General features: G+C 42.7%; 1 protein-coding gene across 1 annotated transcript; it reads right to left on the bottom strand.

Annotated features, from left to right (window-relative positions):
• Positions 1-1,424: 1,424 nt before the first annotated feature.
• mosmoa (modulator of smoothened a) lies at positions 1,425-22,609 on the bottom strand. Its single transcript, XM_076752959.1, has 3 exons — positions 21,604-22,609; positions 11,533-11,745; positions 1,425-4,057 (listed from the first exon to the last, which is right to left on the bottom strand). Exons 1-3 carry the CDS (start codon positions 21,707-21,709, stop codon positions 3,873-3,875), a joined length of 504 nt encoding a protein of 167 aa, XP_076609074.1. The 5' UTR covers positions 21,710-22,609; the 3' UTR covers positions 1,425-3,872.
• Between the last annotated feature and the right edge of the window lie 737 nt (positions 22,610-23,346).

Below are 23,346 nucleotides of genomic sequence, written 5' to 3' on the forward strand. Positions count from 1 at the left end.
ACCTTCTGAAATCCGAAATGGAAACAGCGCTCATGCTCAACTCCACGCTGCAGGTCACTGCGAGGCTAATGGAGGTGCAGCCCTGAGAGGAGCAGCGCTGCCTTATCTTCAGCTGCACACAGTGAGAAAATGACAAATAAATGAAAATGACTCGTGGCGACAAACATGAATTTAAAGACCTTTGTATTGTGGACTTGTGCCGGGAATTGAACACTGTTGTAACACATTGTTAGTGAAGGAATGAAAGGTGTTAAACCTATCTATAAATGTTAATTAACTCATAAACCTGAAGTGCTAATGCAGCAGAAAAACAACTGAACACTCCAACTTTAAAGATTTTCATTGTGTTCTCTGCAGCAGAAGGCTTACAGCAGGTTTCATGAACCTTAAAGGAGGTCAGGGTTTCGGGAAATGTGCTTCTCTGCTGAGAGTTAGGTGAGAAGATTGATACCTCGTTCATGCCAGCAATCAGTTAGCTTAGCTTAGCACAAAGCCAGGCAACCAGTGGAGACTCCAGGAAGAAACTTCCAGCACATGGCCACCATGTCTTTATACACTTTGGTTTTTAGTTTACCAGTAAGCAGGATAGTCAAGTCTTAATGCTACGCTAACTGGCGTATTTAGCATAGAGACATGAGAACAGTATCAATCTTCTCATCTAACCTTCAGCTTCTCCCAAATGTCAATTGTCTAAATGTAATACTTGAAAAACTGACCTTTTGAAGGTTAAGTTGTAATCAAAAGCAGGGCCAGAAGCTGTCACACATAATGTTAGGACAGATTATATACATTTTTTTTTTACAATAACAACTCAAGGTTAATGTAAAGGGTGCAACTCCTGCAGCACCTCTGAAGATATTTTCAGCTTGCAAAGTCACAAACTAACACTTTCATCACTGAACTCCTCTCAGGGGTGATGCATATTATCTGTGTCTCTAAAACCAGGCTTAAGGTATTACAGTGAAGGAAAATGTTTACTGTGCAAATTAATTAGACCACTTAGCCCAGACAGTACTATTCCAAAATCTGATTTTAAGGTCACGATGCCCAAAAGGGAAATTCTGTCTCGACTGCTTATCAATACTGAAGCTCAGGAGGACTTGTTCCCGACGAGGAGCTGTCGAGCATTTAACAGATGTACTCTGGGACCGCAGAGAGCCCTTCCACTGATGCATCCTGGGTGGCTGCCCTTGAATCACAGGAGGCTTTGTGTCTGTTTTTTCAGATTTAATGAAGTGGGAGTAGAAGGACATTTGCGCCACATCCTGCAGAAGCACCATGTTGATTTTCCGATCAATAGGTTAAGGAGCATTTCTCTGATTAAATTATCTGCTGCTCTGTCTCTAAGCTCAGCTACTGATTAGATCCATGCTCCACATACCCTTGAATAAGCACAATAAATCATACAGATTGTGTCAGAGTCACACACACCCATTTTTTCTCGTTTTATTCAGTGATAAATAATTTCCTATGATCATAGGCTTTATGTGAAGACATCCGATCAAGGCAAGAGACAAATTAGAGGGCACACATTGCCACCATTAGAAAATAATAGCAGAAACAAAAACAATGAGGTAAGAAGTTCTTTTTTTTTATACATTTGTGGTGCTTCTATTTCTGTTACCTATACTGTTGAATGCACAGTGCTTCCTAATACAGAAATCCTGCCTTTTGTGTCTGTACATTATTAAACAAAAACAGGTCATCATGGCACGATACTGAACCAACCAAGACAGGGCACTGCAGAGTGTAGAGTTAGCAGTATACATCATCAGACCGAGAGTAAGAGAAGCTGAGCAGGAAACAGAAATACGAAACGAAACTCTAAGACTTAGCGACTGGGCTCCGTGATTGATTTCACACGCGCGCACACACGCACACTTTTCAGGAGAGATCTGAGTGTCAGTAGGTCGTATCCTCCAGTAAGTAGTAATGAGCGTAAACATGTAAAGCCTATATGTGAATATGTGGAAGATCTGAAGGGCTCAATCAGAACTAAATTAACCTGCAAATATTTTGATTATCCACTGATCATTTACTCTTACAGCACAAATGCCAAACACACAACTACTATTAGCTACTTCGGTGTACTTTTAACAGCGCCACTTTGTCAAAATGTGAACAACTACAGGCTAAAAAAAACGGGACTCAGGTTGTAGCCCACAGCTAACTCACTGCCTCCACGGCAAATTACGAGCATTGTAGTTCTGAAACCTGGAGCATGATTACGCCCCAGTCCAGAAAATAATCCACTACCTTAACGGAGGCAAGATCGCCAAAAACTTTTGATTAGCAAGATTAAGAATCACCTTTGGGCTCCAGGAACTTTTCATTGCTTTCTGAGGTTAATTAGAGCGACTGTATTAGACAATGAAAGTAATGGTTAGTTGAAGCCCTAATATGTGGATTTACACAGTACAGGAAGTGTGACGCTATACTCATCTGTAAGCGTGTGTGCGTGTGTGTGTGTGTGTGTGTGTGTGTGTGTTTACAATCATGGGCCTCAAGGGCAGCACACTGAGGCACAGCCCCATGCATGGACCTGACCTGCAGTCCCTGTGCCGTCACTGTTGTACAAAACAGACAAAAACACTCCTTGCTCCCTTCTTCCCTGTCCAACATTAAAGGAGAATACCACCAATTTTCACACCTTCGGTAACGTCAGCTTCTACTTAGAAGAGTCAATACTGCCTGCTGTAATTAGCGCTAGAGTTCATCTCAACTCCACAGTGATGCACACCTTTGAAAAATACCTTGATTAGGCCACTGTGCTCGTGGCTGTACTTAACAGAATTAAGAGGATTACTACAAATACAAGAGGTGTGTTTATGTTCAGATGATTTTCTCTAAATTCACAGTCTTTTAGTTATTGGTAAATGATGTGTATCAGCATCATGGCTTTAGCTTAGCAAAGCAGCTGTCAACACTCACTAATACTCGGCTGCTGTGCATGTAAATAACATAATGCAAGGTCTTACATTGAGTGGCATTCTCCTTTACGGTACTTGACCTCCTGTTCTGCTGCCCAGGGAGGACACCCCTCATTGCTACCTGCTCCTGAGCTGCAGCTGGTTGTGAGAAAAAGAGGCAGCACGCCTGCACCTTCCTCTGGTCCACAGCAGCCCGTGAGCTGGACCAGACAGCTGGGCTCACAGCTGCTCTCCCCAGCCACACACCTGGTGCCGTGTGAAGTGACAGGCAAGAATAAACCCTGCTCTAAAGCCGAGCTGGCAGAAAACCCTCCGGTCCCCCTCACGGATTCAGTTCAGTGAACCTCAATTACACTCAAGCTACTTCAGCGGAAAGGCGGCGGGTTGTGGAGGAAGAACGGAGAAGAAAAAAAAAAAAGAACACAAAATGTACAACAACAGAAAAACACAACTGAAATAGCTAAGAGAAGCCAAAAATAGCAACAGGAGCGGTCGTGACGGCGCAGATGTGTGCTGAGGGCGGGCGGGGGGTCAAATCGAGGAGCAGCTGTAGTGGTCCTCAAGAAACGTGCGCCAGCATTGTGGCTGCAGTTGCCATGACAGTGGCCCATGAAGCACCCTTTTCCCAACAGAACAAAAACAGAGAGACGGCCGTATCTTAAATCAACACTGGCAGGGTGCTGCGACAGCCCCCTCTCACACTCCTCCACCCCTTTGTGCCCATGTCCCCCCTTTAGTGTTTTGCTCTTTTATTCCTTTCCACGTTTCAGTCGTATGGTACTCCACTGCTGCGGTCCCTCGACACATAATCAAAGACTTCCCTGTGTCAGGCTTCTGGCCAGAGTTTGTTGTTTTTGATTTTCAGTCATTTTGTGTTTTTGCAAATCCCGTAAAATTTTCAGAGCCTCTCGCGTCAGTCCAGAGGCGGGCACGGTCGAGTCCTCAGCCCGGGAGGCAAACTTTGCCTGCAAACAGAAGTCCCACTATGGTGAAGAAGATGGAGAGGACAAACAGCACGTATGAGGAGCCGACCACCGTGTTGTTGGGCAGCTTGTACGGCTGGCCTCCCACCTCGTTGATATAGAAGCCTATGGGGAAGATGAGAGCCGCCATGCAGAACAGGATCACTGGAAAGAGTGAGAGAGAGCATGTTAGTTTACTGTGTACTCACACGTGATTCTACACAATTGTACTCCCTAGATTGTACTTTTTACACGTACTTTCAGAGTCATATGAGTAAATATACACCTATAGGGTTTAAGAAAGAAATAAAGGCAAAAGAAAGTCTGACCTCAGTCTACGTTTCAGCCTTTGTTCACACAAGATGCAGAAAATTAAATATGAACTCACTCGACTGCTCGAACTGAATTCAATTTTACCAAGTTCATTGGCAATGTACCATTGTGCCTTTCAAATGGCTTTGAAAGAGCAATTACACATCGCAGACGAATGGTATGCAGCGTGAGCAGTGTGGCTCTGCGTCTCAGGCGTTTATGTAACTTTAACGCTTCGACATTTCATTTCAAAACAGGTTAAATGTCACAGACTATACATCATTCTGACAGATGTACAGTAACAGGAGTCCTGAGTTGGCTCAGCCACTCCAAAATCTGTCAGTACGTCATTTCTTGCGGGACGACAGACTCATTGCTCATTTTACAATGACATCCTCTTTGGAAGACGAAATGCACAAATCATTGTGAACAGTTTTATTTTGTGACTCAATTTATTATCAACACGGTAGCTTAAGGCAGAAATTGGGGAACATTTGACACCAAGATCATTTTAGCAGCGCTTTGGCTGAAACTGTCGACGAGAACTGGCAGATTTAACTGTCTCATAACAAGATATGAAGTGAAAGCTGAACATTCGGTAAGATAACCTCATTCAGAATCCCATTAATGGTAACAATGCGGCTAACAAAAACAGAACAGACAATTTATCCAATCTAATATCATTGTGTTTTTCATATTTCTGTTTTTACCAGTCTTTAACAAACACCGTTTCCCATGAGCCAGAGTCCCAAGGTGAGTGGAGGGGCCACATTATGACAGAGATGTTTGTGACAACAGGACAAAGACCAGAAAACTGTAAAGCTAAAAATTTAGAAAAATTACTTTAGCAGAGAGTTTGGTGAAGTTATGATCAGGTAAGCGCCTGCGGTGTTTGCTTGTTTGTGTGCTCACAAAGTAAAATTGTTAAACTTTAAAATGAGAGGTTTCAGCCTCTGATAGCAGGTACTGTAGATGGTGACCATTTGTTTAAGAATATGGAACATGAACCTCAGGAACACGCTGTATTTTCCAGGAAGACAGATGGAAGAAAAGCAACTGCACTGAATCACAGCAGCTAAAGGAACAGAGGGTGGCCCGGAGGTGACATCTCCACGGAAAATAACCAACATTACATGTGTCACATGTCACCATAAGCACTACGTGAGGGAACCTGAGACTTGCGAATTTGTGTGACAATGAGAAGCCTCGACCAGAAGAGAAGTTCTTAGTTATTCATTTTCTGTCCGGCTGCATCGCTGCACATGCATTTAAACTGTAGACAGAATTACTGAGTATTTCACAAGAGATGACAAACGCTGACTTCATCCCCAAACTATCCAGAGCAGATACCAAAACAGTTGGGACACTGTATAAAAGGTAAATAACAACATATCATTGCAATCACTTGCAAACCAGCTATTTCCCGACAGCAGTTTTCTTAAGTGTTCCTGAGTCCATGTAGTAACATCCTTTATACAATCATGCGTTCACAAAGTGGTGAACCTCACTCCACCCTCGCTTGTGAACGACTGAGCCTTTCAAGGATGCCCCTTTCATACCCAGTCAAGTTGCAACTTTTTTGGAATTTGTGTTGTACAAGGTTTGCTGACCATCTCTACCGTCAATGAGCAAATAATGTCAACAAATAATGTGTGCTGTGCTTGTATGAACCCGGAAATCCATCATGTACTGTACACACAACCAGACAAATACAAAAACACACACAATTCAAAGACGAGGCCAGACATGTTTGCAGAGCGCTGGTCTACGGCTCAGTGCTAACAACTCAAAAATGCACTTTATATGGTGGCATCAAACCTCGTGTCTCACTCAGAAATGCCTTCATTTGTTCCTCATACTCTGGCATTTTCATTATTAATGTGCAGCAACAGGCCTAATGTATACCTGCTTCCCCAAAACCCAAATATGATGTTTGCTATTGTTTGGGTTGCTTATGTATTTTCAGCATTAAAATACAAACATTTCTGATAGAACTTGAAGGCAGCATTCCTCCACAGTTAAATGTTTTGGCAAATCATTAAAAAGCATCCCTCAGGAATTTGATTTCATTTCAGCTTTGAAGTTAGTAAAGTCAAGCTTTTGCGTGGCTTCCGGCGGTTTATCTGTGGGTAAAACCCTATCATTACCAAGTGCTATCCTTGAATGCAACACAAATCTACAGCATTTCTGACACCCCTTGAATGTAGCATTACTTTCAGCAAATGTTTCTCCACGAACCGTAACTAAGCTCTTTATGCCACCTCGGGCTGATTAACACAGTTTAAAATTTCTCTACACGCTTAAAGGTGCAAATAATTAATCAGATTTCAAGCTTTCTAAACGGCCACATCCAGCTCTGTTTATTCAGCTAAACTGGCTCGCTTTGTGTGTTTACATGCACTTCAGTAACTGGGTTAGCTTTCTGCAACTGATTTCTTAAACTTACATATATACAAGAGACCCAGTTTCCATAATCGGGGTGTGGGAATAGAGTAACCTGATTCAAAAGACCTCTGTAACACTGTTGGGGTCACAATGGGCTGTTAGAGAAAACAAAAATAGTCACAATTACCAACATTAACCACAATGCAACTCCACTTCTGACAGTTTGGCTGTCAGGTGTGTATAGCTAGCAGGGGCTAATGTAGCAACCCTGAGCTGCTAGCCTCGAGCAGAGATGAGGTGGTCCGGTAAGCTCACTCTCTTAAGCTCCACACTTTCCTTTTTTTCTGCTTTTTTTTACTCGTAGTTTTACGACTCAACTGACGCTTGCTCAAGTGATCACTTCAGGCAATTTGTTCACAAATGCAGTCTCATTCCCCAGGTCCTGAAAATAGACTTGGACGTGTAAAATCATTGGAATTGGCTTTTTACAAGTAAATATGTGCATCACGCTGACTGAGGGACAGCATGATGTGATGTTCTGCTCTACATATGAGAGGTGCATGAGACGCGAGAGTCATTACTACGACTTATCGTACGGTCCGGGAAGTATGCGGCTATGATTGGATAACTAATTCATCAGCAATTAGAATGGCTCCTTGTTTTCTGTTTCCTTACTGAAGCTCTTGGTCAAGCTTATGTAACACACAATCATGTGGCGCAGCAAAGTAAACTGTGTGACTTTGTGAATTACAGATCAATGACCGTGCAGAATTTATGGAATAGCTTCATGTACTTCAAAAATAACTCACAGTCACATATTTTCAATGATATCTTCCTGGACTGACTGACTGACTGTAGTGACATGGTAGGGGGTGGGAAAATGTGAACTGTTATATGTTCTTAGCGTGTGCTACATACACTCCAAACCACCTCAGGTTCGAGCAGAGCACTCCAGCAGAAGGCATGGCAGCTCTTTAAAGTTCGCTGAGGCTGTGTTGAATTATTTTGGTTCCCTCGACAGTCTGAAATCCACTTGGTGACAGCACAAGAAGCCATTTTTAGCTTTAACCTGTTTACTCTATCTTGCCAATTTGCAGCACTGTTCAGTACCCGAGAGATGACTTCTGCTCTAACAAAAATCTCACTGATATTGCCTCAAACAGTTTTGTTAACCACACTGCAACTCGAGGAGTCTGCAGCGGTACAGCAATCTGGATATAGGGATTAAAAGACATTTAGTGTCTTAAATAAAGTCCAAGTACTTAATACAATTTTGAAATCACACTGACATCTGACATTGGAATTGCAACTATAGAATAAACAGTATGTCTCACATCATCAAATCTTCCACACCTATATTTCATCTGAACAACATAAACTGAGTGTGGCATTCAAACAGCTACTTTATTAACTAATAAACTGGTTTGATAGTCAAAGGTCCTGTTAACTGTTTGTCAGACTGCCACACTGCTCACTGTACTTTCAGAAAAACTAAATCCCTGCCTTATCTGGCATGTGAGCCATCAAGCACTGTGCAACATCAGAATGACAGTACGTTCAGACACAGTCCTTGAATAGCCAATCAGATGCATGTTGTGCTGACTCAAACAGGCCAAACGTCTCCAGTTTGCCAGCGAGCATAAATGAAGCATGTCTGGTAAACCTGCATCACAAGGCACACGCGAGCAAATATTTACGTCTGTTATTTTGCCGGCTCATTGCTCTGGCCATGTGTTTATCTATGAGGGGGGTATGATTGCAAAAGCACGCTGTCAAAGCGAAGCTAAAAGCGGAGCCAGAAATACATGCATCAGCATTTTTCCTGCAAGCTTCACCAGCACGTTAATTGAAGTGCACCTCATGGTCCGCTGCTTCTCTTAAGTACCTAAACTGCCTTGCCTTAATCTGCAACCGTTTTGATCATCAAGTAATCACATAAATCCTTTTTACACAAAAATGCCAAACAATCTCTGGTTCAAGTCAAAGGACACACAATATTTTGGACTGCTGGTTGGGAAAAAACAAGGTGTAAAGGTGTAAATTTGAGTTTTAGGAAACTGAAAACTGTTAAGTTGCAAAAAATGGTGATTTTTTTTCCACTTTATAGAGTAACAATTAATGGCTTCATCAAAAAATCATCTATTAGAGAATATGTAACTTTTCTGATTCACACATTTTAATTCTTATGCTCTGTTGTTGACATTGTTGCATGTGTACATCTCGTCTGTACTCTGCATCATGAGAAAATCTATGCTGGTTATTCTGATTTAATGTATTAGAGCCTGCAGATGTACTGGTACGGTGTTCCCCTACAGAGGGCCATTTGTGGTTCACTGCCACAGTTTCAAAGCGTTGCATCCTAAAATTCAACTCACAAAGTTAAGAAACAGAGCTGGTACGACAGATGAAGTGAAGAGCTTTTTGATAAGACTGACAAGTTTCAGAGCCATATTTCAATAGAGTCACGTTACATAATATTTGACAAGCGTGTCTGATAAACAAGTTAAATCTAGACCAGCTCTGTTAACAAGAGCCCTGAGAGCGAAGCGCCTCGCTAACAACACTCTTCATTCTGGCAAAACGGCACCAGGTGGCTCTAATTGACAGCACCTTCCCATTAGCCTCTAAATCCAATTAGCTGTAGCTCGACATAATCACTCGATATGAGCTTATGACAGATGTGTCATATGCAGTTAACTGGGTGTTGTTAATGCTGGTTAAAACGTAACAAGGTCCTGCAGAATAGAAATGGCAAAGATATGTCAGAGGTAACTGAAAACAGCATCACTTTGTTTTTTGACCACAGAAACAGACAGTTTAGCGAGAAGTCCTATCCAATCAGGCTAGCCAAAACACTTTTAAGTTGCCATGACATCCCAGAAAGATAAAATAATATAAAATAAGCTCTCTGTTCAGGGAGGTCCTTAGTTACTGTGGACCAGCCATGCGTGTGGGGCTATGATTAATACCTGGTGAGTTTGGGGAAACTATACACATATTTATTCATGTCTATTTTGTAATATCAGAAATTAACACATTTTCTGTAGTTACTATTAATGTATTGTTAGAATTATATTTATTATTACTCCACTCCCACTCCACATTGCTGGTGTGTGTGTGTGCGTGTGTGTGTGTGTGTGTGCGCGCGCTTTGTAGAGACACAGAGGCGGGTCTGTGCTGGTCATACAAAGCTGTCCATTCAGGTGCCGGTGGCCTGAAGCCAGTTCCACAACAGACTGCCCACCTTCTCTCAACCTTCATCACCTGTTTGCCCCGACTGAACCACCCCAGTCTCATTACAACCGGCTTCACTTTATTCTCCCGTCCATTTGTGTCTTTACATTGGCACCCATCGCTCACGCATTTACACTCTCAGCTCTTGACCTCTAAAAACATGATTATTCACTCCGCTCGCCTTCTTTACTCAACTCTTCCTCAGCCCCCACCCGTTTTCCTCACTTAACCTCTCACCCTCTCCCCCGCTCAGCCCACAGCAGAGAGGCGTTCGCCACTGCAACTCAGCAACATCAGATGGAAAAAAACAAGCTGGTCCCATTTTTGCCAATTCATCACTGTCCTACGCTCGAAAAAGGCTCTTGAGATACAAGAGGATCTCAGGAAGACCCTCAGCTGCTAAAGTGTCAGCTAATGGGGGTTCTGAAAATGAATAAAGTGATTTACTCGATCTCTCTCTTACAACAAACCCGGCCTCCTCTCCCTCAAACCGAAAATACATCACAAGTCTCCAAGCTTTATTTCAACATTTGAAGTGATAATCATCAGCATGCTTTGAACCCATTTTAAAGAAAAAAAAAAATCAGGACTAATAATATACCTCTTGTCTAATATGGCCAACAGAAGCTTAGCTAGGGGACAAGGGTGACAATTGCTCACTGTTGCCGTGGCAACTGCCTCACTTTCCTCTGCATGTGCTCGTTAAACAATGACTCAATGCCTTCCAATTTAGCTTGTGACACAGATTTCTGCTCACCGGACAGACAGTTTGTGGAGGGCTTCGGGGTTCTGAAGAGTGGTGATTCATTGGGTATTTGCAAGTGATTAGGAAGAGTTACAAAACCTAATTATGACTCTGCATTTGGCCTGGCAGGCAAAAAAACACGAGGAAGGCACTGGGTGTTTGTTTAAAATCTGCAAAACAAAAAGGGCACAGGGTGCTGCAAAATGCACACAGCTTTCGAACAATAATACAGAGGATTGTGGCTTCACAGGCTGCTCCATCTGTACAAGGGCGCTTGAGGCCGTCTATTCCCTTAACTAACCGACCAATCAAAGTCCGCCCTCCCACACAGCCTTACGAAACCAGCCCAGCCACGGTGCACGAGATGGATGCAGAGTTATTATCGAGTGCTGGAAGTGCATCTATACAGAAATCGTGTTTGAAGGAAAGAAAGAGTAGCAGTGTTCAAGGCAAAGAGGGAGGGAAGACTCTAGAGAAACGCCATGGCACATAAGCCACCCACTCGGGTACCAGAGGAGCCGCATTACAAAATAAATCAGCTTCAGGGAGCGCGAGTGGTCGTCAAGCACGCAAAATCAACACGCATAATGTGCAAACGCAACCAAACACACACACACATTTGCATGTCGCTCTCAAAACCGCGAACACACACACGCCTTGTATATAGCCTCGGATGTTTTTGACATCACACTTGTCCGCGTATCTAAATTACATAACTGGGCTTAAACCAATTTCTCACACTCACTCTCACACTCATCTCTTCATTCATTATTTCCTGCTCTAAAGAGACCGTGTTCATGAAAACACTAATGCAGCTAAGGTGATTTTTCTAAAGTTATGTCAAGACAGATGCAGTGAGACAGAGAAGAAGGTGAGAAAGCTCCAGGGGAAATGTGCTGACGGCAAGTCTAATAAGGCAAGAATAATTTCATTCAGTGTGAAAGTTAACGTCTCGTTCACTTACTGCCGGTAAAGGCGATCCAGCGGGCGTATTTGGTGGCTTCTCGGCGCCAGTGTGATGCCACCAGCAGTCCACAGGTGACTGTGAGGGAGATGATGCCCATGATGATGAAGAAAAGTGTGGTCACCCATTCTGGGGGCAGCCGTGGTGGAATACAGGTCCGGTCTCGCCCGTGGATGGTCTGACATTGCCGGACTAGACCAACTGTAAGGGCACCTGCAGAGAGAGGTTGAACGTTTTTTTTATTAATCTGTGAATTCATCATTCACCGAGCACACGAAAACACTGAATATTGACACTTAAATGTTTTTTCACACATTATTGTAGTAATATAGGAGCACACACACAATGAGTGGCTTAGCAGACATCAGTCGACGGCAAATTCAAGGAAATTACTGCTAAAATAGTCTATAAAGTTAAGCAATTATCATCCAGCTTTTTTTTTTTTTTTTTGCTGAACCATGTTGATGCCTTTCAACCTGCCAGCAAATGCTTCAGCACTGGACAGAGTTTGGGTACCATCTATAATCATCTGTAAGAATGTAATGCTACACAGCTAATAACTAGAATTACCGCTCTGCCAACCAGTCAGGTTGCAGTTTGCATCCATATTGACAGAGTTTAATAAAAAGTATAGTGTATTTTTGGGTAAAATTGAAGCTATCGCTATACAGATGTGTATGATTCCAGTGAGAAACATACAGAGGACTGGCAGAGAGCTTCATCACATGGTGCAACAACAATCACCTCAAACTCAATATCAGTAAAACCAATGAGCTTCTGGTGGACTACAATGCTTCAAATATGGATGCTGCTGCAAAGAAGTTACAGATTGTAAGGCACAGATGCTTCACACGCATCTTCAACCCAACAGCACAGAAGAAGAAGATCTCGACACCCAAGATTAGTGTCACAAATTCAGTGAAATCTGACCAAATGTGAAATATGGTCGCAATCTCCCCTCCTGTTCCTGAGTTATGGTGCTGTATAATGGCTAAAAAAGTGTTTTTGCAGATCATTATGATGTCACAGTGAAGTTGACCTTTGACCTTTTGGATGTAAAATGCCACCACTTCATCAGTTTGTCCTATCCACATTTATGTGAAGTTTTGTGATAATTAGCATACCAATTCTTGAGTTTTGGACAAAAATGTTTTGTGTGGTCCAAGTGACCTTCGACCTTTTCTGCTAATGATACACTGATGCTGAGAATATTTCGTTCTGGCCCCCAAAACTCGAGTGAAGCAGCTCTATCTACACATTATGATGTACAGTATCTGTGCACTGCAGGGCACTTATATATGGGGAGGTAGTCTAACAGCTCATGTCTGAGCATGTGATCTCAATTTCAGGCTACATCTTTGAGGGAGACAGTACGTCTGAAAGCGGAATAAAAAAGGAGAAAGATTATGGTGGTAAAAAAACAAACAGCACAAAAGATTAAGGGTCTTGTACTGGAGAAAAACAGTAAAGCTGTGATGAATTGGTGCATCAATCAATGACGAGGTCCTGTGAGGGGAAGGCTAAAGTGTAGCAGCTCAGCTGATGACAGAGTGAAAGAGGAACAGGTGAAGGAGGAGGAATGAAAAAAGAGAGAGAAGCTCCTTTAATTTGTCACCAATTCTGAGCTGGCGTGGAGCTGGTGGGACCAGTGAGTTGCCAACCTTTTTTTTTCTTGTGCTTTCATACTCAAGAAGAGAGGGAGAGGACTAAATCAATCCTGCCAATGAGTGAATCTGTCCCACGCAGGAGTGACACTGAAAGAATTTGCAGTAATATCAGACAAATTGTCCTCCCCTTTCATACTCGACTATAGCCACCATCTCCTTCCTCCATCCTCAGTCCTTGGCTAGGATCTTGTGTAAGTATTCACATCTGCTATCACAAAACATGGCATGACTTGATGTTCTACTATACCTATCGATCACTGATCAGACAGGGAGATGAATGGCTCACTCTGAGTCTGCGTGAGGGCTAGTGCACGGAGCAGGAACACGCTCCAGTGGTGCAGCCACTCCGGAGAGACGCCATTCAATCAGAGCACGTCCTCAAGGGGAATTTCTACCTGAGTAAGCAGAACAGCGTCGCATCACTCAGGCCCCTGCTGATCACAGGTCTCAGGCAAAAGAAAGGCGGACTGTAAGCGATGGGCTGTGGGGAATGAGAGGCGTTTGAAAACTTCGAGGGGGCGTCAGTGTGATGGCTTTTAGTGGTGTGCACTTGGATGATGTACAGTATAATGGTCTTTTTGGATTGATGACGAGATGTGTGAAAAACGCAGCCACCCCCAGCACTTCAGTGAGGCCCCTAGGTTGGCACAAAAGGCTTGCAAAGAAATCAGGTTTGTCCGCCTGGTTCAATTTTTTGCAATGTCATTCAACAAAGCACTGCAATAGCTAACTAGAGACCATCACACCACCTGCAACGCCGGTCAACATGTTGACGTCCGGATTTATGAGTACTCAGTACTCATGGGTCGGACCATACTCATCTACAGGAACCCTGTGAATAAACGTTGTCCTTTTATGTAAAACAGCCAAAAATATACGGTATAGAGCTAAGCCAATTCTAAATTGAGGCTTAAATGACACAATGTCATCTCAAAATAAGACATCACGTCCACTTCATGTTTCAAGAACAATCTGAAAAAAGAAAAATTAACGAGTGGTAAACAATTGTTTCACTGACCACAAAATAACCCATTCACTAAAAGGCAAGCCTCTGTGGGCGATGACATAAAAGTTCAAGAGTGGCTCAGCAGGTAGGCGGACGTGTGCATGAGACAAGTATGCAAGCTGGAATTTCAGAAGGTCAAGGGTTTTACTTGCTCTGTCTGGCACTCAAATCCAGACATTTCATAACCTGTCCGCAATAACCTTTGTATATTTACACACTGAATACATACAGTATGTATATATGATGCTGCTAACAAACCTATTGTGTCTAAAGCACTTGAATCCAAACAGAAAGCCAAAGCCTGTTTCAAGAAAAGCGTTCTTCTTGCCGCGGGGGTGTGGTGGGTTCTGCAGTCCTGAGGAAATCCTGTCCCCTTTATAACACACAGTGAAAGCACTGCTTTTACAGTAACAACCCACACAAACAATGCCAATGGTTCAAAAGAAACGCCTTGAGAGTCTGTTGATCTTAAAGTAGGCTAGATGCTGCAGAAGTGAGGGCTTTACATCTACTGTTACAGGCCTAAAAACCAACCCACCTTTCAGACCACACACAACAGCAATGCTGTTATTCGAGAACACATGTTTCACTACAGCCAAAGAACAAGTAAAAAGGATGTTCTCTGTGGTCACTTTTACCTATCGCAGTCTTAGTTTACAGGTGAAAAGAAAAAAATGGAGGTCATGGCTCATGACAAAAATGGCAACTGAACGGCTCGCAGGCTTACTCAACAGCCTACTGCTGAAGTCAACCAACATTACAGAGTAAGCCTGAGCTAGAAGTTAAAGAATGGGTGCTGAGCGAGGTACGGAAAGCAGGGACTGGTGCTGGGAACAAGAGAACATGAGGCCAAAGTCAGAAAGCTGTGGTTAATGGCACTGGTTTATGACCATTTCCCCTGGATCCTGTGGCCTCCTGCTGTTTCACTAGCTCTGTGTGGAATTCCTGCCCTACAGCAGGCAGGCACGCTATGGTACACAGATACAGGTAAACAACTCAACAAGCAGGCGCACACGAGAACAGGTCCAGTTTAAGTCTGGTCTGATAGTCAAACAACAACGGTGTGTTCCTGATACATATTCTAACATGGGAGATTCCACTTCAGCTGCAGACCTGGCCTGGCTATGTAAGAGTATGACTGAGCATAAATTAAAGGAGTAGCTCGACATTTTGGGAAGTTGATGAAAAGATCAATAGAACTCCCATATCTGTCCATTAAACATAAAGCTAAAAGCAACCTGTACCTTGGCTTAGAGATTGGAAACAGCTAGTCTGGATCTTTCCAAAAATGTCCATCTACCAGCATCTCTAAAGCTCACTAATTAACACTCAGTTGCCTGGCAACTGCTTCCAGACAAGAAATATTCCAACAAAAAAACATTTTCCTTTTCACACTACAGTTTTGTATGGATTAAACAAACAACATACAAGCTGTTATTTACTGAGCTAAGTTACTTAGCTGTGACTGTAGTTTCATATTTAACAACAGACATGTGAAGGGTATCAAACCTCTCGTGAAACGGCCAGAAAGCAAATGAGTCTGTACTTATGGTGACGGTACGTCACGAGCATAATGATTTCATTTCCAAACAAAGAGCATCTGTGTTTCTATTGGCCAACAGCGCAGATCTGCAGAGTCAAAGACAATCGGGAACTCTGACCTACGAGTCCACCAGAACCGACTTGAAATGACTGCACTGCAACAGGAAGCAATGAATAAACACTTCTGATATTAGTTTAAAAATATGGACCAATTCTCCATTTTGAGCGCCTGCTCACTTTCTCACCTCCATCATACCGTTAGCCTACAGTCAGTTCTGTACTCACTATGATCAAAATACTCCTCTCACCATGTCTCGGCCCAAATGAGAGGAAATGAGGTCCGCGTCTGTTCATCTTCAGCATGATGATGTTGTCATTAGTGGAGCGCAGGGGGTGCTGCTGTCTGAAAGCTCTGGAGGGATGAGTCAAACAAGCCTCTGAACTGTGGTGGGCGGCAAGTAGGCAAGCTAAAGCAGCCGACAGCTGCTCCTTCTGCGGCTGCTGCTAGAGGCTTTTACAGCGTAGGGACACCGGCACACAGCTGCGTATGGCCCAAAACATGTTTTCAACTTTGTAAGGTAAAAGGAAACATTATTTGAGATTTTATGGCCAAATGCTACCATTTTTGTTGAACATATGTGACACATGACAGCCTCCATCACTTTTAGGAAAGTAGAATAATACGCAGCCGTTGAAATGGCTCCACCTACAGGCAATGAAAGTAATAACTGCTGTAATTTTAGCACTTGGGCGCCCTGCAGGCAGCGAGCGTTACAGCTGCTTACGGCCTTAAATTCAACATTCTGAATCACGTGTAATAATTAAACTTGCCTATTATTTTTAAACATCGTCATGTCCACATCTGCAGTTCTGAATCGGTGCTGCTGGTTTTGGTGGCCCAGGCTGGACCCGAACTGCAGGCCGTAACTGCTGGCTCTGCAGCTCTGCAAGTGGATGATAATGGCTGAGCCTGGTTTCATTTGCTTTGTATCAATGACTTTGTGTGTCCTTGTGCTTTGAAAAGGGATACCAGAAATAACAAAATCTAATATTCTCCAATTTCATCTATTTTAGATCATGCCTGACTATAACTACAGTTGCAGTTCGTGAGCACCAGTGATCATCTACTGCAGTTTGGACAATACTTTTTTCATGCTTTTTGTACAACATTGTACAAAAAGTACATTCTCTTTTCGGTGAGTCAGGTTTTTTGCGTGACACAGACAAAAATTAGAATCTAGCTACAACAACTAGCATGTTTGTGGCACAATCACAAACTCTGGTACTGACACCACCTGCAGCAGCACATTTGGGCAACTGCAGCCCCATAGCACTCTGGAAAATAAATCTGTCTGTTCATTATTACACAAATGATACCAAATAGCATGCATTTTGGGGCAATAAACATCTGGTGCGAAGGAAAATGTCTGTGGTGGTTACTTATAATCAATGATGACTAAAATGCCATGTTGTGCCTTAAAACACTTCTTCCTTGAATAGAGAAACAATGTCACATCTTCCTGTCACGACTACCACCTTGTGCTCTCTATCAACAGCAGTCTTTTATTGTTGCCTCATTCAGTAGCTCACTGCATACAATAAAACACTTTGCAAAGTAATTGCAGGGTAATGCCAAGTTGGAACAGTGTGTGTTTATACCTCATTCTTAAACTGAGAACAATTTCCACCTGAATAAAATCCAGCTCACACTGTTGATATGGAAATGGTTAACTGGCCTGTGACATGGGCACAACAGGACAGACGGGGAGGTAAAAAAAAAAAAAAAGAAAACAACAAAAAAATGTGAAATTACACTTTTGAAGTTTGATACTGACATGGAAAGATGGTATGTGTGAAATCATCACCGGCCTTGGATACAGCAGCATGATGAGAAGCCAGCCTGTACCTGGATGTGATTTAGCATTTTTTAAGAGCGTGTGTGTATGCATGCATACAGAGTGTTTCAGAGGTTATTCAGGCCATCCACTGTGGTGACAAACATCTATAGGACTGCCGTTTGTGGCGGAGCTGCCGAGAATCACAGTTTGTGTCTGACACTGCAGCAACAATGTCTTTGTCTTGGAGTTCAGCGCAGGAAATCAGCTTCAGCTGTTAGTACCTGAGGACATCACACCCCTGACACGGATACACATTCTGTCTGCTCGTACTACTTCTCCTTCCTCATAGCTTGTTTTCCATTATCAGTTCTGAAAACAGGGAGAGAAAGCCGAACACTCAATAAGCAAAGTTAGCTTCTGTCGATGCAAACTGCCCAGAGAAACACGTCTGTTTCTTCATGCTCACGTACAAAGACGACACACTGAGGTCCCACAAGGGCAGGCTGTCACGCACTGAGGCCCTCCGAGGTCAGTTCATTGGAGATAATACAATGTGGGGTTCTCACTTCCTATTAACTTCAAACAACACACTAGTCTGTGGAATGGGGTAGACAAAATAATGCAAATGGATCACAATAAACAGTTAACTTAATCACAAGTGCTGCCCTGCAGGAAATGTGGTTCTTATTAGGTTAAATCCCATTTCGCAGCATGTCAGCTGTAACAGAGGCCTAACAATCAGCCGAAGTGTGTATGTTCAGACAATCAAGTCAATCAAATCAACACAAAACAGGCCACACAGAGACAAACAACTGGCCAGGATTTCCTCTCCATTTCCATCTAAAAAAAACAACAACTGGTGCTAGTCCACGTGACCTGGAAGAAAATGGGCAAACTTACGGTTGAATATCAACAGCATCTACAACCCCTACTTTCCCAAGTTTTTGTGTCAATGTGACAAAAGGAGAAAACATTTTTTGAAACTGGTCCACTATTGAGTGAAAGCGTAGTAGCCAGCAGCTGCAAAATAGCCTGCAACGTAATGCTTCTGGCCGTTAGTGCACCGTCGATGTACATCCACTGAAAGTGTTTGTTGTTGCCATTAACAGGCACAAGTTATTATTCTAAGTGTCTGACAACATTACAGAAAGGACGCCTACAGAGATACACCTTTTTGTTTAAGCGTAAAATCCTTTTTGTTTAACTAGAAACAGCTGCTATATCGCTCTCCCCAAAGCCACCAGGCACCATTTAGAGAAGCGTTAATCTAATCATTGAAAAACACACCTCATTCAAACTCCACAGAAACAAAATAAAACTGTCTTGGTTTGTCTTTCCTCTGTTGAAACAATCACAAACTCTGATTTGGTCAACATAAACCTTTAATTCACAAAGTTAGATGTGAAAATATCGTGAGAGGAGCGAGAAAGCCAACGGGCATATTTTCACATCTAAATCTGGAATTATTTTCACCGGACCGAAGAGACTTAAATATGGCGGACTTCAACAGATTTTCCCAGTGAAACACAGTAATTACCGGATAACAGAAACCCTAGTACTGACAAAGAGGAGCCTGAAACTATGAAATATGAAATGAGCAGGCAGCATGAAGAGGGGCAAATGATCTGGCATGAAAGCATATCATCCAACTTGAAGGCCATATAAGCAATAACGATTTGCTAACTGAATTTGAAGTCCCTTATGAAAATGTGTTTGTCTACCTATAAACGAGACACACGTTGGTGAGTGAACATGTCAAGAGAAGCTCTTCGCACAAGGTTACTTAGCTGCACAATAATAATAATATATATACCGTATAAAAAAAATGGTACAACACCATCAAAGATCTGAAAATGAGGCAACTTCAGTGCACAGCATGTATTTGAGGGCTGGAGGTAATCAGAAAAAATGATAACATACAATAACATACAATATTTGTCAACAGTTAGCCTGTAACATCTCCTATGAAGAAAGACATTTCATATTATTACAGCTGTGGTTTACTGTCATTCATTAACTGTTGCGCCAGCCTCCACTAATGGGTGACCACAGGAGAAGTTCTTGTTGTTGACAAATACATTAATGAATACAAAATAAACACTCTGGTTAAACTACATTATGGTGTGCAATAAATCATTATTAAATGCTAAGTAAGTACCACAAATCTAATGACACTTTTGTGGTAGAGACGGCACGCTCAACCCATTAAAAATATAATAAAGGATCTTTTATTGACACAGACGAGTGCAAAGCTGTGTCAAACATAACACATAATGCTGAATTTCTATTTGGTCTCCCATTGACTATATAATCTAAAGAAGCTGTTATAAGACTACCACACCACACATGCCACACCATGATGGACAAACGGTGACCTACAGTTCAAGGTGAAAATGTACTTTCCAAGCAAAATAACTGCCTTTCTGGAATACTTACTTGATTAAAAATCTACTGGTTTACTATCAGATATTCCAAAACAGTGGCTGGTACATCCTCAAAATGTTGCAGGAGAAAAAAGGTGTAAGGGAGATGTATGCTATTGCCAGGCACCTATCACCTCCACGTCTCATAAAGTGGAAGCTGTGAGGTGAAGTGAGAACAGTGACAGCGAGGTGGAAGTTGGTTGTTGCATGACACCTATTCTATAATAACACCCACACGCACCACAACATTGCAGTTTAAATATAGCAAAGGTTTGACTTTCTGTACATGCAGGTACAGAACGGTGGATCTCAGCAGGGAGCTACCATGCACTTTTTGGCTGGAGCACACTTACTTTTAGTTGTGATCTCCAGCCAAAGTCCAGAACCTTGTTTCACACACAGCTAAGGATCCATTATATGCTCTCCAATACATTGTGAATGGTGCCCTCATTTCATTTGCATCCTATTAGTACTTTTGCACAGAGTGCTTATTCTGTTGAGCTAATACAGCCTGGATGTGTATCGGTGGATGATGGACCCTCCCTGACCCAGTTACTAAGCTGTCATCCTGCAGAGGGAACAAAGAGGAGCAGCTGTCTATCAATAGCCTGAACGTGTTTTTTTAAGGACTGACACAAATAAAGGAGAGGACAAATAGCACGCGCTTCTGTCCAAAATCAGCAGGGACATCACAAATAAACACCTGCTGTGGTTCCTCAAGCCATCGTTGATTACATTGATCACATGGAGGTCACTTCAAGTGTCAAGTCACCAGAGAAACACAGGACCGAAATCACCCTCAGTTTCTGAATCAATGAATCATTTGACAGAAAAATGCTGCAACCAACAATTCAATGAAAATCATGATGATCAAGATTTTTCTCCCCCTTTAATAGCCTCTGTAGCCTTCAAAATGTCTGAAACTAGTGAAAAATGGCAACAAAGATTTTCTTAGAGCACACTGTCAAATCCTCAACTTGCTTGATTTGTTTCACAATGGTTCAAACGCCCCCAAAATGCAAATTTTGATGACATAAAAACAATGAAAAGCAAGAAATTCTCACATGTAAGCAGCTGCTACATGCCAAGTTTTAACAAATGAATTCAGGAAATTATCAAAACTACTGAACAACTAATTTCATGACGATCGATTAATCAAATAACCATTTCAGCAATATTATCAAGCAAACATGATCAGCATGGATCAGATAAAACACATTACCTTGGAATATAGGAAATCTTTGTTTCCTACTAATCCATTAATCAAAATTCATTAAAAAAAATAATAATTAGTTGCAGTGCCAGAAGCAGGAGAGATCCATGGTGCTGATCAGTTATTAAATTCTAATTATTGGTGGGAGTTCGGTCTGGGAGGCAGTAAGAAGCAACATAAATATACACAGGCAACACAGCTGTGGAAGACAAAAGATGCTGCTGCAGATAAAACCCTCCACACAATGGAACTGATCTTTGTTGTGGAGATTATCTGAAGGCTAAATGCTCCTGCGATGTGGCGACAGTGGCAAGAGGTCCTGCTAAAATCAAACAAAACAGAATAGCAGTTCTGAATGGCAGTGATGGCCTGCTTCGTTTACCTGCTGATTCACCAGTGTTGATCCAGTCAGGGTTTGCAATGCTGGCTATTGCAAAGATATCTGCTGCCAGAAACAGACACCCTGAAATGATGGTTAGTTTATCCATATCGCCAGCTGATGAAGCGGAGAATGACGTGGAGAAAATGTGGTGGTCGTTGTCCAAATGTGACCCCGATAGTTGAAAGACACAGGGTGGGCTGTTATCAGTCTAACCTCGCCCCCTTCAACAGGAGCCCGCTGTTGTGGTTCTGCTGTGCATTTTGCAGCAACGTTAGCTCCTTCGCGTTAAGCAAGCGAGAGCCCCCAGCTACACAAGGTTCAAATACGACGCACAAAAGCATCACATCTCAAATGCTCGTTGCAGTCCAGAAAGGTAAAACAATAGTTCACTCAGCGCCAAGGCCCTGAACCCCTTGTGTTGTCTTTCGGATCCGTTTAGCAGCAGCTGCAGCCGCAGCAGCAGCATCGGGTACAGCTGCTGCTAGCAGATAGCTAGCTAGCTATTTCCCAGATTCGGGCTCGGTGTGCCGAGCTGCGGCCCAGAGGTTGCTCGACGGCCGAGACCGCGACTGCGCTAGCATTTCAGACAGACTGTCACACAGACGGAGGTGGAGAAGAAGTAAAGCCAGTTCCCTTCACTTCGCCGTATCCGTGGTTCTTGCGAAGGTCTAACGTTAGCCGTCAGGAAAACGAGAACCCATCACCCTCTCTTGCCTATTCGAGCCCGTTCTCCGTCTCCGCTGGAATAGCATCTGGTACTTTCAGTCCGTTAGCCAGTCCGCTTCACCTCCTCTTCTTCCTCGGACCACGGTGAGGAGGAGGCTGGACTCGCTTTTTAACACTGCGTATTTAAATCCAAACGAGGCGTTATAGGTCCGAGTCTGGACGGTTGAACGGTAACGTTATTGTTATGCTTTCCACCCGTGTGCCCACCGTTAGCTCAGCCTCCCTTTCTGCCAAATGACATCAGGCGAACACCCCCACGCAGCGTCAGTCGCGCGCACACAAACACACACACAGAATTCTGTGTCTTCACGTTCTGGAGGGGGGCGAGAGGGGACGTTCACTTCTCGCGATACTATACAAAAAGGGGGTTCGTGTGTTGTCCTGAGTCGCCCTGTTTGTTGTTATTAATTGAGGGTCGGCACCAGTGTAACAGACACAACCCTAATAATACACCTCCACAGTTATCATCCAACATGATGTCAATAATAAGGGACCACGTGTCAACCGTTTAGTTATCCGATTAATTGCTTTTTGGGGAATTTGCAGCATGTAACTAGAATATAAACAAAAAGGTAGCTCCTGCAGCCAATTTTGAGGCCTTTTCTGTGTGTAAATCTAATCTTAATTGGGACCTTTGTTGCTTTAACATCAGAGTGATCACATGAAGCGTATTCCTGAATAAAGCTGTCTGGTTGAACTAGAGCTGATATGATTAATAAAATAATCGCTTAGTCAGAAAAACTATTTTGATCATCAGTTAATTTATCAAGCAACAACTTTGTTCCTTTGTTCCAGCTACTAAAATGCAAGAATTTGATGCATTTTGACATTTTATTGTTTAACAATTGATCCAATAATCAGTTTACAGCCTAAAGTACTGAAAACAATCACTGGTGGCAAGCCTAAGACAGACATATGTGGTATGGGAGTGCTCTGTAACTGGATAAAAAGTGAAGTTTGAGGGGAACCTGAAGGTATCAAGGTACATACACAATGTCTGAGGTACTTTAGTTACAA

This window comes from Chaetodon auriga, chromosome 16 (genome assembly GCF_051107435.1).
Source record: "Chaetodon auriga isolate fChaAug3 chromosome 16, fChaAug3.hap1, whole genome shotgun sequence".
In the NCBI taxonomy this organism is placed as follows: domain Eukaryota; kingdom Metazoa; phylum Chordata; class Actinopteri; order Chaetodontiformes; family Chaetodontidae; genus Chaetodon; species Chaetodon auriga.

What these genes read in the sequence shown, in the direction of transcription:
- mosmoa (XM_076752959.1), bottom strand. Translation starts at nt 21,709, where the DNA reads ATGGATAAACTAACCATCATTTCAGGGTGTCTGTTTCTGGCAGCAGAT. An exon ending in CAACACTGGTGAATCAGCAG is followed by an intron (nt 11,746 to 21,603) that starts GTAAACGAAGCA and finishes CTCTCTCTGCAG; the next exon opens with GTGCCCTTACAGTTGGTCTA. An exon ending in CTGGATCGCCTTTACCGGCA is followed by an intron (nt 4,058 to 11,532) that starts GTAAGTGAACGA and finishes CACTCTTTCCAG; the next exon opens with TGATCCTGTTCTGCATGGCG.